The following is a 19,703-nucleotide window of genomic DNA, read 5'->3' on the forward strand; positions in this document are numbered from 1 at the left end:
TGTACCACAAAAGACTGAAGCAGAGCCTTTCCCCAGGACTGTATCTTGGTTATTTGAAGTTGTACAGCTCTTTTGACCAAATCCGAGTTTTGGTGCCCCAGAGATTACCCAACATCCTTTGCCATATCAAGATTCGCAACAATTACAATGTCTCCAGGTGAGGCAAGTTTAGCAAAAGGGTCATGTCTTGCATAGTTGTCTTTTTCAGTAGTATTCTTTCAGAAAGGGAAGTAGAAGCTTGCCTGACCTACTTAATGAATTTTGGTGTGTTATAGAAAATGTAAAATTCCTTCAATAAGACATTGGGGAGCAATTTTTATTTTATAAAAACAGAATTTTACTATTATAAGTAATTTATACTTTGTTAGTTACCTTTATTTATGTTAAAAAAATCTCTTGGCTTAAGAGTATAAGTGGGCCACAGCACATTTCTTGTAACTACACCATTGTGCGCTGGAGACCCAAGCTCTTAATTACAACAGCACTGAATAATCTAGCCTAATTAAAGCTCTCTCTTTCATTGAGCACATAGTCCTGAAATGCAGCATTTACTTACACAGGTGTGTAAGATCATTGTTAAAACTTGTGGGTTTAAATTCATTGTGTGCATTTCGAAGTTAAGAAATATGTAGCTACAGCTGTGTGTAAACAATCTCTTCAAGGTATGCCTTTGAGGTAAACACAATTACTATTTGAATATGAATCTAAATTGCAAGGGGGAAATATATACATGGTGGTAATAGCGCAGTGTCTTCAGAAGAGAGGTAACACAAATATTTGTTCTAGTTCATTTTCGTTGAAAACATAACTTGTACAAGATTATTCATTTCTCCAAAGTTGGTTTAGTATTTTGGAGCCCGTAAGTAAGCTGAAGTTAGAGAAGTGTCCAGGGAGTGATCGATTGTTAAGATGATCTTTGTGTTTCACTGTTGCAGTTATCACATTTGGGTTATCCTTGCCAGGGTAGCCCCCGGCCAGCCCAAATACCAGAGACTTAGTATTTCTGCGTCAGTTGCTGTCGCATGAGGACTGACGTCAGGTCATCAATAGTATAAAGTAAGGCAGCCGATGCCATTGCATCAGTCTTTCTTGCCATGGAGCCTGAAGCAGAAGCAGTTCGCATGAGTGCTGGTCGGCTGATACCTGAGTTTCGTCTACCGAACTGAAGTCGAAGTCTTCTAAAGCTAAGTACCCCATTGGGGATCCTTTTTTCTTGCACTAACTGATGTCAGAAAAAGTTAATAACTGTCTCGCCTGTGGAAAGCAAATACCACACTGAGACTTCCACTCTTACTGCATCACTTGTTTAGGCCCAGACCATGACGTCCCCCATTGTTGCTTCTGTGCTTTTTTCAATGCCAAAACTATCCATCGTCGGGCCCTTATTGTAGCCAGATATTTTCGCTTACAGTCTTAAAATTCTGATACGGGTTCAGTAAGCCATCAGACAGCAGATCTTCCAAAAAAACATAAAGATAAAGATAGAGACAGACAGCACAGGTCCAAACCTACCGACGACATTTCTGTTAAGCTAGTCGTCAGTTCTCCGTACTCAGTGAGACCCTGATGCCTGCTTCTGTTGATTCGCACGCTGCTAATGAGACCCTTTTGGAGTCAGGTATGCCGCAAAACTCTTCTTCAACTAAGGATCTTGCGGTCGTCTCTACCTTGGATAGGTCCAGAGCCGCTGAGCAGGCACCGGCTTCCAAGGAAGTCCTTTGCACTACCGAATCTCGACACAAACTGATGTCTTCTTTCACGACTACCGTTCTTTCAAAAACGACTGAGTTTCTAAGGCCCAGGGTATGAAACACACCCAAGAAACCGACAACCCACTCTCAGGCACCTGCTACCTTGCCTCAGTCTCAAATGCTTAAAATGGCAGAAGATCTTCTCATGCTGATCAGGGGAAGCCAAGCTACCCCCTCCAAAAGGAAAAGAGATCTGTCACCTGTAGTTTTGTCTGAACAAGAGTCAGATTATTCTGATGCATCTGAATATGAAAACATGCAACCCCTCTCCACTTATGAGGATTCTGATGCAGAGGACTCCATTCCTTCAGCCTCTCCCCTAGAGGATTTTTCCTTTGGGGAAACCCTGCATACTCTAAGGGAGCATTTCCAATGGGAGAGTCAGGACTACCCTCAGTCTAAAAAGAAACTCAGGGAATTCCTACATCTTCCACAACACAGACCCTTGGCCATCCCCCCAGTCCTGGATGTTGTGGAGGATGTTTTCCTTGAATCCACCTTGACTCCTGATGCCCTTCCTCCAGCTCCCAGAAAACCAGATAGGTACTTCAGAGTCCCTGATTCACACAAATATCTTTTTAAAAATCCTACAGCTGACCCTGAGGTCATAACCTCTGCTAAGAATCCCACACTCTCAGACAGGGATTCCCGAGCATTGGACAGATGGGGTAAAAAAGTATACACCTCAGCTACTCTTGCTATCAGGGCACTAAGTTGTCAGTTCCCTATGCTGAAATTTCAGCAACATACCTTGGAACTCCTTAAACAAAAAAAGTCTTCCTTTCCTGCTTGGGCAGAATCTAAAGATTTACAAGAGTTAATGCATTCTTGTGGTTTTGATGCCCTAGAAGCTTCTTGCAAGGTAGCAGTCACTGGATCTGTCATTAGAAGGCATGCATGGCTTAAGGAACAGCCCCTGCCAGACCATGTCAAATTTAATTTGTTAGATGCCCCCTTGCACAAAGATAATTTATTTGGTACTAAGGCAGAAGTGTTCTTAAAAAAGATGGAAGAAAAAGCAAAATCTATGCAAACAATTAAGGATTTCTTGCAGGTCCAGCCCCCTAGGTTCAGCAGGCATTGTCCCTACAAACACTGGTCCTTTTCTGCTCCAAGTAAACTGGCCTAGCCTAGGCCCCGTGGAAACAGACCCCCCCCCTCCAACAGCAGCCACAGGGAATGCAGAGATCTAAGCAGTGGACTACCTCCATTTCAAAACCAGGAAGTTCTAAGCCACCCCCTTATGGTAAGAACTCAAAATGACTCACCTCCTCCACCCCCTCCCTTTGCCCACCTCCACTTACTCCTAGGAGGAAAACTCTCCTTTCACTCAAGCACCTGGGTCACCATTACCAAGGACCACTAGGTTCTGAACATTGTGTCTCAGGGATACAAATTTTCCTTCCACACCCTTCCAACCCAAAAAGGGTTCCCAGATCTACCTCCAAATCAGTGAGCAGAGGCTCAAAAGCAAATACTTTCCCTGCTCTCTATGAGGGCAGTAGAGCACGTTCCTGCAGAACTTATAGGCCAAGGTTTCTACTTCAGACTATTTATGGTACCCAGAAAAGAGGGCACCAGGCACCCCATCCTTGATCTATCCATTCTAAACTCCTTCCTGGTGATCCCAAAATTCAAAATGTTTACCCTCCAGCAGCTGCTACCCATGCTCTCCAAGGACACTTGGATAGCCACCCTAGATCTAAAAGAGGCCTATCTCCACATTCCTATCAAAGAATCATGCAGGAAATAGCTCCACTTCAGGGCAGGATCTCAACACTTTCAGTTCTTTGCGCTTCCCTTTGGTTTATCTACTGCTCCCAGAGTTTTCACAAAATGTCTGGCTCTGGCCATTGCCTTTTGCAGACAAAGAAATATCCAGATTTACCCATACTTAGATGACTGACTTATTTAGGCAGACAGCCAGGAAAAACTGCTCAAGCACCTGGCCTTTGTAAAGACCCTCCTAACTTCTCTAGGGTACACAATCAATGAAAAGAAATCCAAGCAGGTGCCTACCCAAAGGATAATCTTCCTGGGAGGAAGTTTGGACACAGCATACCAGATGACATACCTTACACCAGAGAAACAAATTTTCCTGACAACTTACTTCTCTTAACTAGCCACCAGGCCCCAGCTAACTGCAAGGAAGATCCTGCAAGCTGTGAGGTTCATGGCATCTTGCATTCCACTCATTCCATAAGCCAGACTGAGTATGAGGAAACTTTAATAGTACCTAAAGAGCCTTTGGTGTCAACACTCTCAAGGCCTGGACACTCTTCTACCTATGTTCCTTGCCTCAGAAAAGATTTTCTTTGGTGGGCAACAGCATGCTTCCTCAACAAGGGTCTGCCTTTCTCCTGACCCCCCGCTGCTCAGACCCTCACCACAGAAGCATCAGACTATGCTTGGGGTGCACATCTGGATGGAAGGTGCATACAGGGCCAGTGGAGCCCACAGCAAATCCCACTGCACATCAGTCAAAAAGAGATGATGGCTGTGCAGTATGCCTTGATAGCTTTCAATCCCCTTCTCTCTCCAGGGACTCTCCTGATCAAAACAGACAACACCACTGTGATCTGGTACATCATCATGCAGGAGGGACTTACTCCTACCCTCTATGCAAGCTGGGCATGACCCTTTGCCACACAGCTTCTGCCATGCAACTACACCTGTTAGAAGAATTCGTACCAGGTTCTTTCAACTCTCTGGCAGACCAATTAAGCAGAAATCTTCTGGACCCACACGAGTGGCAATTCAACAGAAGTATCTTCATCCTAATAACTCAGAAATGGGGAAACCTGAAGGTCGACCCCTTTTTTCCTCCCACACCAACCATCAGCTCAGCAAATTCTGCACCAATGAGCATCACTGAGTGGCTTGAAAAGTGGATGCCCTGTCCTTCCACTGGGTCGATCTATTGGTCTATGCCTTTCCTCACCTACCTCTCACCCCCAGGGTACTGCTGAAAATAAGGGAGGAAAAACCAAGGACCATTCTTATAGCTCCAGCGTGGCCCCGGCAACAATGGTACCCCTTGCTACACAGCCTGTCCTGCTGCCTCCATGATATCTTCCTCACATTCCAAACCTCCTGACCCAGAGGAAAGGGGAATTCATGCATCCTCAATTGCAGACACTCAGTTTGGCAACATGGCTTATTCTCTAACCCCGAATCAATCTGCCAACCTCAGTAAACAGGTTCTGGATGTTATCCGTGAGGCCAGACGCCCTAGCACCAGAAAGTCTTATGCTGATAAATGGAAAAGGTTCTGCACCTGGATCCAGGCTAAGGGGGCCAATACGGCACAGCCTTCCCTCCCTCTCATCCTGGAATACTTAGCTGACCTACTACACAGTGGCCACTCTTTCTCCTCTAATGAGCTATTTCTGCTCATTTTCACACTGATCAGACCCTTTTCTCAAACCCTTTGGTCAAATAGTTCCTAAAAGGGGCTAGCAACTTGAGGCCACCCAGAAGGGTACCAACACCAGCTTGGGATCTTAACTTTGTATTGGAAAAGCTCACCCTGCCCCCTTTCGAACCAGCTTCCTCTGCAGAGCTAAAATGTATCTCTTGGAAGACAGCATTCCTTCTAGCCATCACTTCAGCCAGAAGAGTCTCTGATCTGCAAGCACTCATGGCTGTGGAACCCTTCATCATCTTCCATGCAGACAGGGTATCCTTCAGAACTAACCCATCCTTCATGCCCAATGTGGTCTCCAGTGTAGCTCTCAACCAATCCATTCATTTTCCCACCTTTTCCCTAATTCCCAGAACAAAGGGGAAAGGATTCTTCACTCTCTAGATGTGCACAGACAGCTCAGATTCTATCTAGACAGGACTAAATCCTTCAGAAAGTCTGATTAATTGCTGGTTAGCTTTGCTACAGGGGCAGAAGGCAAAGCATTCTCCAAGCAAACCATTTCCAAATGGATAGCACACTGCATCCATTTCTGCTACAAACAGCATGGAAAGCCTCCCCCCAAGGGGGACAGGACACACTCCACCAGAGCAGCCTCCACCTCTGCAGCTTTCCTCAGAGGAGTCCTACCAGGGACATCCTGGAGGCTGCCACCTGGACACCTATTCACACTTTTACTAAGCGTTACCACCTGCCTCTCTTCTCCAAATCCAGGGCAGGGTTTGCCTCTGCAGTCTTGCAGGGCATCTTAGCCAGCCCCTAGTTTCCTTGACTGCCTCCACCCATTTCTTCAGCTTTGGGAATCAACCCAAATGTGATGACTGCAACAGTGAAACACAAAGAACATAGTACACTTACCATGAATGTAGATGTTCGAGTGTATTAACTGTTGCAGTCCTGGTTTCCCTCCCTCCATACCCCTTTCTTCTCTTTTTCCTTTTGTTACCTTTCTTCCTTGTTCTCCTTTCCTTACAAGGGACATATTGGTATTTATTTTCCACTGGTGGGGTTCTTCCACCAGAGCCTGGCCTCCTACTTGGGGGCTCCTGACAGGTTAGGGCAAGAAAAACTGATGTAATGGCGTCGGCTGCCTTACTTTATACTACTGATGACCTGACATCAGCCCTCAAGCGACAGCAACCAACGCTGAAATACTAAGTCTCTGATATTCGGGCCAGCCGAGGGCTACCCTGGCAGGGATAACCCAAATGTGATAACTGCAACAGTGAATACACTCGAACATCTGTATTTATGGTAAGTGTATACAACTGTACTTTCTATAGACTGTTTGGAGGTGTACTAATACAGCACCTGGAAATGACATATAGTACAGGAAGAAGGGTGGGTTCTTGCCAGAATATTTCTCTGTGGCCTGTTGGTCTTAATTCTGAAAAGTAAATAAGCTGGGAGATTTTCTGAGAATTATAGGCCTATTTCATTAGTTAATGTTTCAGAGAAAAGATTACAAAAACATTTACCAGACCTCATGGACAGAGTTCAGAGAGATTTTGTAAAGGGTTGTACAGCAGGAAAAATCTGATGGATTTTGAAAAAAAATTGTGAAAGAAGCTGAGAGAGAAAGTTGGGAGAGGGATGGAGCTATCTGTTTTGATATAAAAAAGGACATTGATTCTCCTGAATAGCCCTTTTTATTTAAGGTACTGAAGGAGATAGATTCAGGCCTTATGTTCTGAGGCTAGAGATTTGTTTTGTATAATAATCCTAGATCTCATATAGTGGTTAGCAGATAATCAACCTAATTAACTCATGATGTTAGTCATGAGCAGAGGCACAAAGCATGGATGCCTGTTTTCTCCTACTCTATTTTAGCTATTAGAGTAAATAGGCATGGCTGACTGTTTTCTCCATATCTATGTTAGTCTTAGTGCAATGTATTAGAAACTTTCTGATGGCATTCAGTGTGTGTAAGATGATTTTCCATTTGTTTTCTGACAACAATATGCTATCCACATATAGCCTGGATTTAGTGCTAAATGGAGTGTGAGATATTTTTGAAGCTTTCAACAAGGAATCAGAGCTGGAATATTTAGATATGTATTTATTTATTTAACATTTGTTTACCGGGAAAGTCTGACTGGACACAGGTCCTTTTTCAGCATTGGCCTGGGGAGAAAAGCTCCATGAGTAACAATAAATTTTAATGCACACATTACAATAATCAATATAGTATAAAGTAAACAAAATGTAGCATACATAACAAAATACAAATTTGTTACATCTTGACAGCAAAACCTAGGTTTTGAACATAGCTAGTACTACTTACTATTTACAAAGAACTGCCTGCTCACACCCTTGTTCCCCCCTCCCCCTTCCCTGTTTATTAACTTAAGACAATCCCAAAGTTAATAAATATTACCTGTGGCAGGCACCATTTTTAAAACTACAACCACCCTTGTCACTATCATATGTTCATTTATCAGTTAACTCTGTTAACTGATTGTTTCCAGCCCCCTCATAAGAGCAACTAACAGGGTCTCTACCCGCTTCGCTCCCCACCCTGCCCCCTATTCCCTCCCACCCCCAGTGGTCCCACCTTTTTTACACTCACAAACCCCTCCCATCTATCCAATAGCCAACCACAGCGCTAACCCAAGACTACCTCCTCTATATTCCCACTACTATCACACCTCCTCAACTAACGTGTACAAGCATACCTTACCTATGCTCACTGCATGCATTCTCCTTGCATATCTTACATCCTACCAAAGCTCCATCATTCCCCCACTCAACCTTTACCACTATACTACTACTCACACCACCACTCATGTCTCACCCTCACTCAGCTCCCCTCCCACCAACTCAAGAACCATCCCTATGCACCCCCACATATTCTACCAACTATATTACTCAAACATAAAGCATCCCTACAACTTAACATAGTAACCCTTCCACCATACCTATTACCCACAGAGCACAATCATAAAGTTGCCCTTATAAACAAACAAAGTCAAAAACTGAGAAAACCAATAACCTCATGCATATCAAAACTAGCCCAAAGTGGAGACATCCACCCCAACCCTGGCCCTACCATCTCCAACCCCAATCCTTATAATCAGACTAGAAACCATAACTTCTTCCATATTACAGCCAATAGAAAGCCAAGTGACTTCCTTCCACTAAGCCTAAATATTAGAAGTATATCCAACAAAGTCCATGAACTCCATGCCACCATAGACTTGTACTTCCCAGGTATAGTCATCCTGAGAGAAACCTTGCTAAAACCTCACATTACCAGTGAGCAAATACTCCCTACAGGTTACGGCATACTAAGAGTAGACCAGCTAAACAAGAAAGGAGGCGGTGCAGCTATAATATTTAAACAGCATCTAAACATCCAGATCTTAAAATCATCAGCTCCACAAATAGGCAATGAAGAAATAATATATACCAACCTCAAAATAAACCAAAACAAAACCATCAACATAATTGGATGCTACTTCTCACCTGGCCAAAACATCCCTCCACTAGCAAACCTCCTCAGCTGGTCTACCCACCATCTCCCCCAAGAAACTATCATTTTAGGTGATTTCAATATTGACTGGCAATCCTGTTCTGGCAACCATTCAACCCATCATGTAAACCTTCATGGCTTCTCCCAACTAGTCCAGTCACCAACCAGGATAAATAAAAACTCCAGCAAGCACACTACCCTGGATTGGATACTAGTCAGTAAGAGCCCCCAGTCATATATAACAGGCTGCTTATCAGATAGCCTCAGTGATCACTCCCCAACTTTCCTACTCAAAAAATACCTATACCAATCTAAACCTGTCATCTACCATCAAATACATAAAAAAGTAAACTTTAGCCCACTCACATTCATCTCATCCCTCAAAGAATGTAACTGGCATCCTCTAAAGTACCTCAGTCTTGATGATGCAGTTGAATTTTTTAATACTACCTTCCTGGGCATCCTTAATTACCATGCCCCCATAAGACTTTCCAGAACCAAATCACAACCCTCCCCATGGCTACAGAAAACCACTAAGTCAGAAATGAAAAACAGGGATAAAGCCTGGGAGCACTGGCACAAAACTAAAACCCCCTCAACTAGACAGAAATTCCTAGAACTACGCAATAGAGTCAAAAAGCTAATAAAACAGGACAAATTCCAATACTACCAGTCTGCCCTAGACTCCTCACAACACAGCCCCAATCAATTCTGGTTCTCCATAAACTCCATCCTCCACCCAGGTAAAGTCAGTACCCCTCCTCCTAACATCCCTCACTCCTCAGAAAATATTGCTACCTCATTCAACACTTCACCCAAACCATATTATCACTAGCTAAACAACACAAGCCCCCTCCCCTCCAACCCACACCTTCAACTAGTAATCTCCCCACTGCCTTCTCTTTTTCTCCTGTACCTACCTCCAACATAAAAAACTCTTAACTAAGCTTGAAACCAGCAAATTAGCAGCAGACAACCTCCCAAGTGAATACCTACAAATCGCAGCTGATGCTCTGGCCTACCCTGTATCCATCTTGATTAACCAATCTCTGTCAGAAAGTTGCGCTCCCACACAGTGGAAAGTATCACATATAATTCCCCTCCACAAAGACAGACCCTCCACAGAACTAATCAATTACCGCCCCATAGCTATTCTCTCTCCACTCTCCAAAATACTAGAGAGATGCATACACTCTCAGGTCTCAGACTACCTCCCTGCTAACAACCTCCTTTCCAGTACTCAGCATGGTTTCCAACCAAACCATAGCACCACCACTGCCTTACTCTCCTTTACTAACACTATCATTCAGCATAAAAACAATGGCTATCTCTCCTCTACTACTTTCCTAGACCTATCTAAAGCATTTGACATGGTCCCACACAAACAACTTATCTCTGTCCTCAATAATCTATCCTTCACTCAATCAGTCACCAACTGGTTTCAGAGTTACCTGTCTGACCACCAACTATCCGTTGTATAGCAGAATGACATATCTCCCCAACTACCTGTCTCCATAGGGGTTCCCCAAGGATCCATCCTTGGACCCCTACTCTTCTCTGTTTACACCAATAATCTAGCCTCTGCCATCAAATATGGCACACTCATACAATACGCAGATGACTCAGCTATCATCTGCTCAGCCCAGTCCCTACCCAAACTGCAAAAAGTCACACAGGAAGCCTTTTCCTCTGTTGAAACTTCGTTATCCGATGCCCAATTAATACTCAACCCAAACAAAACTAAACTACTCATCTTCCAACCCACCAAACATACTCAAAACAACTCTCACTTTAACATCACAGCAAAAGACAACACCACTATATACCCAACTGAACACACCAAATTGCTAGGAGTGGAAATAGACAATAAACTAAAATTTGACATTCACATATCCATGACCATAAAAAAAATCCACAAAAAACTAGGAGCGTTATACAGAAATAAGCAACTTCTTACCAAAGCAGCAAAGATTTCAATAGCAAATTCCCACCTTATCTCCACCCTACTTTATGCCTCTCCAATATATACCAACCTAAGGCAATGTGATCTAAACAAGCTAGAGACCTGCTACAACAAAACTGCCAAATTCGCCACAGGGGCATCCTACCATAGTCACCGCTGTCTCTCACTTGCTGAACTGGGCTGGCTTGAACTCCCTCACCTCCTTCAGTGGTATCAACTCTCACTCGCCCACAAACTAGTAAACCATCCTCTAAATGTCCCATCCCTCCAGAATCTACTGCAACCCTATTGCACCACAAGACCACTAAGATCCAGCAACAAAAATCACTTGCAGATCACTAAAGCCAATAACTCTGCTGGTGAAGCACTATTCTCTTGCACCATAGCCAAATTATGGAACTCCCTTCCACCCACAATTACCTCTGTACCATCATGCACCCACTTCAAAACTTTACTAAAAGCGCACCTAAAAACATGCTGGCTATGCCCTTGCAACTCCCACTCTAATATCACCCACCCCATCCAACCACTACCTTTCTTTCCACTCCACTAACTACCTTGATTATAGCAAGCTCAGATGCTCATAAGCCTAGTACTTATTATACAGCAGGAACTTCTTATTGTAACATTTGTTAATGTCTGTTATTACTTCACAGATAAAGATTCTAGTTGTCTACTGATGTACTATGTTCTTTATCTGTAAATATGTTGTAAGTAATTGCTATGTTAAATTGTTAATCGCTATGTAATCCAATGTAACTACTGTCTGTTTATTTTAACTGTGGAGCTTTTCTCCCCGGGCCTCCGCTGAAAATGGACCTACGTCCAGTCGGACACTCCCGGTCAACAAATGTAAATAAATAAATAAATAAATAGATAAATAAATATTTGTAAAGTATGACTTATGTCAAGATAAGGTTAAGACAGGTTGATAGGAATAAAGGATTAAACACTGGAGAATAAGGTGGATCTGGTTAAGGTATACTGTGATGTATCAGAGCATTCATGAGGGGTTAGTACAGGAACATAGCCACTTATTTTTTAGATAATATAATTGGACTAAAACAAATCAGATAAGAGTAGGTAAGATAAGGAATATAATTACAGAATATTTGATAGCTACTGCCAATTATTTGGGTTTAAGAATAGAAAAACAAACAAGAAGGACTCGTTTGGGGAAACTTTGAAGACCTACTAAAACAAATGTCATATTTATATGGGTTGCAGTCAAATTAAGGTCTATAATTTGACAAGTAAGATTAATTTGATCCAAGTGATTATCCTTCCTTGGGTTTTATATGTATGCAGCCATATTCCACTAATGGGAAATGGAAAGAAATGGATAGTTTGAATACAGGCCTAATAAGAGAGATTTATATGGCAGGAGAGGGGCAGCAGAATATTTAAAGGTAGGCTGACACTTTCATGAAAATGTTGGTGTGGGGAATGCCTGACTTTTATTTGTACATGGTAGTGGCTACCTCTACATTTGTGTTGATCCAAAATACCCATGGCCAAGGAAGTGGAAGTGACACTAGCTGGCTGGACAGTAGAGCATTTGAGGTTTTAAACCAGTACAATTGAGAATTAAATGGAAGCCCAGAATTATTAGTAGGGCTGTTGCGTACTGGAATTTTAAACAACCCAAAGACTAATATTCAGAGTCAATCTCTATATCAGAAGGGATGTAGAAGTAGGAGGATTAGATTTGTTAAAGATCTGCTTCTGAAGCTGCAGTGGACAAATTATAGACTTATGGACTGGAAAAAATCTTTTGTGATAAATATAAGCTAACAGAAGGGGGCTGGCTCTAATTTGAAGAACTTAAAATGGTTGTTTGGAAATGGCTAAAAGATAAGGGGATCAGAGATATGGAAGGGAAGGTAGAGGTGGATGGAGAGAGGGGACGTTTTGGTAGCACTAAAGGGCCAAGATGAGAAGCCGACGTGAGAAGCTGTATAAAATACATAATAAGTGTAAGAATGAGAAAGAGATAGAAAAACGAGTGTAATAGGAAAGGGTGGTGTTCTCTAAAACTATGTGAAAAGGAATACTTATTTGCAGGTCATATCATGCAGCTATTCAACTGCAAACACAGAGAATCAGAGATTTTGGATACAAATGCATTATTTATTATCAGTTATTATAATACTGGAATATATCTAAACAGAGAAATTCAACTGTATGCTCAGATGCAACTCCTTTTATATCTAAAAGTTAGAAAAAAGAAAAGATTAGTTCATATACAGTTCAAAGCTTTTTCACCTTGTGATTAAAACACAAACACACGTTTCCAAGGCTGAAAGGCGCAAAAAGATAAGGTATGCATATGGGAGGATACTTCTCATGCTTTACTCTTGACATGGTTTATGTGTTTCTCTTTCAGCAAATTTTTTTCCTGCAAAATACCTAACTTCACAGGTGTGCTTAGAAACATCTGTTGTTTGCTTTTGCTCTTCAGACCCCTCCACTGCGGAATGTACTACATTAGTGGCTTCTTCTGGAGTGTCCTACTTTGGCTAGATGCTGCAGTTTACTTATAACCTACCTATTAGAAATGGCCTTTGATGAAGTGGGTTGACATTTAATTATCTTAACTTTGGTTTACTATTTTAGTTGAATCCAATATTAGATTATATTGTATTTACTAGAATCTAATCTCTAATGATTTTATGTTGTCTTTTTCCTGTCTGTATGTGTGACCTCAAGCAAATTGTTATGCAGACTTTGCTCCCCAGTCACAGCTAACATGGGACTGTGTGTCCAGTGTGTCCAGTGGGCCTACATGGTTAAAAATGTGTATTATTATTATTATTATTATTCATAGGTTCATGGAGCATTGTACTCGATGACTGGCCTAATAAGGGAACAGAAGAGGGAGATAATGACCTCTTTCTTCCTGGATGCAAAACCCTTAGTAATGAGATGTGCCACATAGAAGGACATTCTGACCACACTGGCAGTGTTGTGGTCAAAAGAGAGGTTGCTGTCAACCTGTCTTCCCAGATCTCTTATAACACCTTCTGTGTTCAGTGGACTACCATCGATGTGTTCATGGGAACTGGGTTTTTCCCAAATGGGATGACGACACATTTTTTGGCATTGAGCTTAAAGCCATGGTTCTGACACCAGTCGTTGGTCTCAGTGAGGCCTTTCTGCAGGATACCAACATCACTTGGGGAGTTAATAATGGCTCCCAACTTGCAATCGTCTGCGAACTTTGTCAGCCAGAGTCCTTTCGTGTTGGACTGGACTTCTGAGAAGTAGATGCCAAACAAGAGAGGACCCAGGACCGATCCCTGTGAGACACCACTCGTGACTGATCGGCAGTCTGACCTGGAGTCAGCTACTTTCACACTATGGGCTCTATCTGTGAGCCAGTTTGCAACCCTCCTAGTGATATAGGGGTTGATGCCTAGCTTAGTGAGTTTTTCTATGATTCCTGAGTGGGGAATGGTATCAAAGACCTTGGCCAGATCAAGGTAGGCTGTATGAACCACCTTGCATTCATCCACAGCTCTGATGACTCACTCAAAGAAGTCAACCAAGTTGAGCAGGCATGATCTACCCTTCACAAAACCAAACTGTGTGGGATCCTTGTTTATTAGGCCCATGATGATGCGTTCCATAGCTTTGCATATCAGACTTGTCATCCTAATAGGGCGATAGTTCCCAGGGTCTGTAGTCACTCCTCATTTGTGGAGAAAGATGACTATAGCAGTGCGCCATTTGGTAGGGACAAAGCCTGAGGTGAGGCTGTGATTAAACAGGGCACACAGGTGAGGTGCCAGTTTACTCTGTAGTTCATGTAGAACACAGCCAGGGATATTGTCAGGTCCCATAGAAGTTGTATTCTTGGCCTTAGACAGTGCTGTTTTAACCTGTGTAGCAGTAATATTGGGTGCCTGGCAATCTACTGGTACTGTGATTGTCTTTGGGGGGAGGGGTAAAGCTGGCACTGAATCTGTTGGCCAGGATATTAGCAATATCTGTTGGCTCGGTATAGGAGGTACTATTGTGCAGTAGCTCAGAGCAAATCTCGGTATTGCCATGGAGGTTCTTTACATAATTATAGAAGGCCGTGTGTATGTCTTTACTATCGCTACAATTCTGTTTTCATAGCTAGCTTTAGATGATTTGATGAGGGATCTCAACTTTTTGTTGAGGCTGATAAGGGAGTTTTTCCAGTTTTGGGACTTTACCTTATTCCGCATCAGTTTCCTCCTTCTGTTGTAGAGTTTGTTTATGGCAGGGGACCACCAGATTGGCTTCCTTTTTTTTGGAGGAGAGCATCTTGGTTCTGTTGAGTATGGCGAGATCCATGCATTTGTGTACGTGTTCGTACAGTGCATTGGTGTATGATTCAGCGGTCATACAACTCTTCTCCATTTGCATGGGTGCCGTGAAGTTAGCCACCTCTGTTCTTAGGAGCCCAAAATTAGCCTTGGAGATGGAGAAGTTTTTCATGGTAGTTACCTTTGGTGGGGGTGGGGGTTGGGAGGAATGTAGATTTCCAAGGTGATTAGTTTGTGGTTGGATCTAACCAGGGAGGAGTTGACTACTGGTGTAGAGCAACGGTCACTCATGTTAATAATGACCAGGTCAAGGATGTTGCTACCTCTAGTGGGGGTAAGAACAAGCTGGTCTAGGCCAGTGGAATTAATGAATTCCAGGAAACGTTGGGTACGTTTATTGGTACATGAGTAGTTTTCCCATTTAATGGAGGGGAAGTTGAAGTTGCCCACTATGAGTGTGTTAGGTTGGACCCTAATATTCTCCAGGTGCTTAGAAACATGGAGTGAGCGTCTTGGGACATGGTTGGGGACCTATAACAGGCTCCAACCTGAATCAGTGTCTTACCCAATGATAGATGCACCTAAAGTATCTCAGATGCGTTATGTTGGGCTACCAGTCTGGAGGTGTGAGCATCCTTTATGAATATGGAAACACCACCACCTTTGGCGCTTTGGTCCAAGTTCTGGAGCCAAAAGGTGTGGAATGAGTTATAGCCTGGTAGAGCAGGGGTGCTTTCTGCTGCCTTGAACCAGGTCTCTGTTACAGCACAAATGTCGATGTTCTTCATTTTAAGGAGTGCTTCAAGCGAGTGCATTTTGAGATTTAGACTTCTAGCATTGAGCAGCATGACCCTCAGATTGCATTTGTTTGTAGCTGTTACAGTGGTAATTTGGTCTTTGGAACACCATCTAAAAAAGACACTATAGGGGTAGCAAGAGCCTTGGCCAGTATCCAGAAACTCAGGGGCGACAGATGCAGGCCATCTCTGGCAAAGCATCGAGGTCTGTAAATCATGTCATCCCAGGCAGACAGATACTGGATCCCCTTAGAATGACACCAGAAACTTAGCCAATTGTTGAAACCAGTCATTTTCTGCTTGTACTGTGGTATCATTCTGGGTGATGGTAGGATGCTGCTCAGGGCTGGGGTTGTACCCGCCTGGGCTACATAATCCGAGAGCTCTTCCATGTCTCTTTTCATGTAGTCCAGGGAGGTATGTCTCAGGACATTCACACCCACATGTACAATGACAGAGTCATATTTGTACCTGTTGTTGAGGGACCTGAATGCATGCATTATGTGGTGGATCCTGGCACCTGACACTTTCTCCTTATTCAACCTAGTGAGTGGGACATCAGTGTGCCTCACTATCGAGTCACCCATGACTAGTGTGCTGGGCATGCTGTTTTGCCTTAAGGGCTTTGGTTGAGTGGCACACTATTTAGGAGAGTTACATGTCTCATGATTGGTGTTGTGTTGTGGTGGTCGAGTGCGTTTCTGCCTTGGAGGCCTCTGCTGTTTGGGTAGATTTTTATTGAGAGCCTCTATGAAGGTGGGTGCGCAGTTTGTGTTTTTATGTGATGGCAGTGCTGATGTGTGTTCTGGAGGGCTGTGTGTTCCATGTGGTGTGGTGCAAGTATTGACCTTCTCCTCTTGACCAGCTATTCTGGTCTTGGCTGGAGAGTGCGTGTCTTCCAGTTTGGATATATAAGTGCATCTCTCGCAAATCTGAGTGTTGGAACGTAAGAGGAGAGGGATGTCATTGTACATGAGGTAGTTTCTACATTGCCTCAAGATGCCCAAGTTCACCAAGTTAACAGGAAAAAGCACAGGGAACTGACCTTTAGACATGCCTGGAGGGGTTGGCATTAATAATAAGTACTGGAGCAGTTTCCTTGTAGAATGTTTAGTGCTGGTAGCACTTTTGTGTGCTACAATAATTGCTACAAGAAGTCTGGTATGGTAAAGTGCTAGACTAATAAGCTAGTAAAAGTGCAGGAGAGGAGAGAACTAGCAAATCTAAGGGAAAAATTAAAGAGCAGACTTTGGCACCTCTCAGAAGCTTACAAACAGTCCTGGATACAGCAAATCTGTATCTGGACTAGACTAGTTACAGGAAAGGCAGGAAACAAACGCAATATGGGCTTTTAAACCAGAAAGTTGAAATAGATAGAAAAACTGCCTAAATGGTTGATAGGCTACCTGGTGCTTACCACTCCCACTGATAAGCTAGAAGGCTTCCCTCCAACACAAAAAGGCTTTGGAGGCTCAGAAGCTTACATACAGTCCTGGATACAGCAAATTTGTCTCTGGACTAGACTAGTTACAGGAAAGGCAGGGAAAGCATAAACACAGGCTTTTAGACCAGAAAGTTGAAGGAGATGGAAAAAACAGCTTTTATTTATTATATTATTATTACTATTTTTTTATTTAATTTTACTCTATGCCATTACATTTGTTTATATTTTATTGTTATCAGTGTTAATAAAGCTAAAGTTGAAGAATGTTGTTTGGAACATAAAAGTATGCAGTTGTACATAAATTTTAAGAGATCAAAAGGCAGATATTCCTGAGATTTGGAGAATAGTAAGAAATATGATAGTGCATATTGCATAAAATATCAAATCCGAATTGCAGAGAATATGACTGAAAACTTTAAACAGTGCCTGCTTTGACTTTCTTTGTAAAATGCCTGAAAATTAGTTTAATTTCTAAAGAAATGCTTTTTATTGAGGAATGAAACAGCTTACATTTACAAACAAAATATTTGCATTTGTGAACTTCAACATCATGTTTTGTAGCTTAAACATTCTAATACATTTTTATAACATCAGAAATCAAAAGGGATTTCACTTTTTGTAGATGAAAAATTCTACTACTTTTTTGTAACATGAGAAGTCAAAAGAGAAACAGATGGAAGAAAAGTTTTAAATTGTAAGGAAAATGAGTTAACAGGAGGCCAGGTGTACATATTGCTTTGTGGATATATTCTAAACAGCAGTGTTACTGAAAACAGATGGAATGTTAAAGAATGTATAGTCAGAAATTAGTGTATGACCCCTGTTAACAAATAACAAATAAAAAACACTGAATATTTCAGCTATGATTCTTCCTTCTTATGATGTCTTTTGCATCTCTGCAACACAAAATTTTACCACAGTATTTTCTCCTTCAGGCTGTTTTCTCCATTCAATTAGAATAGCACATCGAACTACTGCTTTCTCTGATAACCTTTTCTTAGTGTAGTTTGTCATCTCTAAACAGATTTTCTTTTGTTGCAGGAAAAAGAAAGTAACCTAATTAGTTGATTTTTTTAAAGAGTAACTTCCCTCCAATCACATACTTTATCAGTCAGAGGTGTCAAGTTTCCTGTCTCTCATGCCAGAGCTACTTATTCAGCTGTGACTGACAGATCAGATTAACAGTAGTTTCAATGTTGTCTGATACAACAAAGATTTGAGTAAACTTGAATTCTTATTTAATCATTTGGTTTTATGGAAATTTCCTCGGAAAGTAGGTAGGGGATTTCCTGGACCAAAAATCTTAAATATAATAGGCAGTAAGATACAGCAGCCAGTTTGATAAATTCCTTAAGAAATTAACATGAGATTTCATATAGACCTTAACATGGTATGCATTGATGTAGTTGAATAGCATAGAAATTACTCACAAAGGTCAGTACAACTAAATGGTCTTGTAGTTATTTATGAAACTATAGAGAATATTTTGGATGGAAGAAAACATTCTGAAATAAGGAAAATTCTCCTTAATGTGTATGTGTTTTTTTGTTTAGATGAGTTGGTTCCAAAACCAAATGAGTCATATTTAGAAGAAGTATTATAAAATTGATACTTATATACTGTACAACACCTGCACAAAGCACATTGAAACAGAAATCTCATGGACCTGAGGATTGCCCTGTTGCTGTTTACAGTGCCACAGTATTCTGTTTTTGTTGCAGAAAGCACACACTTTGTGTTCAGTTGGTTGCTAAGTGCACCTCCAATAGTCTTAGAGCTGTAGCCTGTCCTACATGACACTTTGGGTGTTAAAGAATGGGACAGAAAGAGAATGTATCATTACCACATAGATAAGATAACATTTAGAGCAATTCATAGATTACTATATTCCTGTACTGACCGCAAACAGAAAGACTTGTACTTCCTGAAAGATATACATTCAACTAGATATGGCAAGTAAACTGTCTTACAAATTATACAGACCAAACAAGGTGCTGTTGTTTTGGAACCACAACTTAAATACATGCCTTCACATCCAAAGAAATCACTTGGTGTTGTTTACCTAGAATGTTGTGATACTCTATGTAAAATTCTGGCTGATAGCGTACATGACATCAGTCAGAGGATGCTAGAATAGCAACATTGTGGGCAGATGAAAGGGAACATTAAACACAACTCAGACTTCCTGTTTTAAAGCATAACTGTAACATTATCTTCTACAGTAAAGCTAGTAATAAAATATAATTTTAAAACAAGCCTGGAAAGATGTGATGTATATTTAAACAAATACAGAATAAGTAAATCGACACATATTTAGAGAAAAGAGCAGTGATAGCCTAGAATGTCAAGCTGTCATTAGAATACAGCCTGAAATAATTAAGAAATGTGGTTTACATAGTAGAAGGTAGTGCTGGTAACAATACTTTAAAGTGGTTTGTCAAGAGGTAATGATACATTCTCTTTCTGTCCCATTCTTTAACACCCAAAGTGTCATGTAGGACAGGCTACAGCTCTAAGATTATTGGAGGTGCACTTAGCAACTGACTGAACACAAAAT

The 19,703-nt window shown here is 41.8% G+C and overlaps 1 protein-coding gene across 1 annotated transcript in view; it reads left to right on the forward strand.

The window, feature by feature from the left end:
* LOC122816489 (ankyrin repeat and fibronectin type-III domain-containing protein 1-like) overlaps positions 1–19,703 on the forward strand; it is a 2,048,587-nt gene that overhangs the window by 1,792,367 nt on the left and 236,517 nt on the right. Inside the window, exon 15 of the mRNA XM_044089320.1 lies at positions 1–157. This exon is cut by the window's left edge and continues 10 nt beyond it. Within this exon, the coding sequence (XP_043945255.1) occupies positions 1–157 (157 nt within the window). The remainder of the gene's footprint in view (positions 158–19,703) is intronic.

Source organism: Protopterus annectens, chromosome 12.part0 (assembly GCF_019279795.1).
Source record: "Protopterus annectens isolate FY-2018-M chromosome 12.part0, PAN1.0, whole genome shotgun sequence".
Classification (NCBI taxonomy): domain Eukaryota; kingdom Metazoa; phylum Chordata; order Ceratodontiformes; family Protopteridae; genus Protopterus; species Protopterus annectens.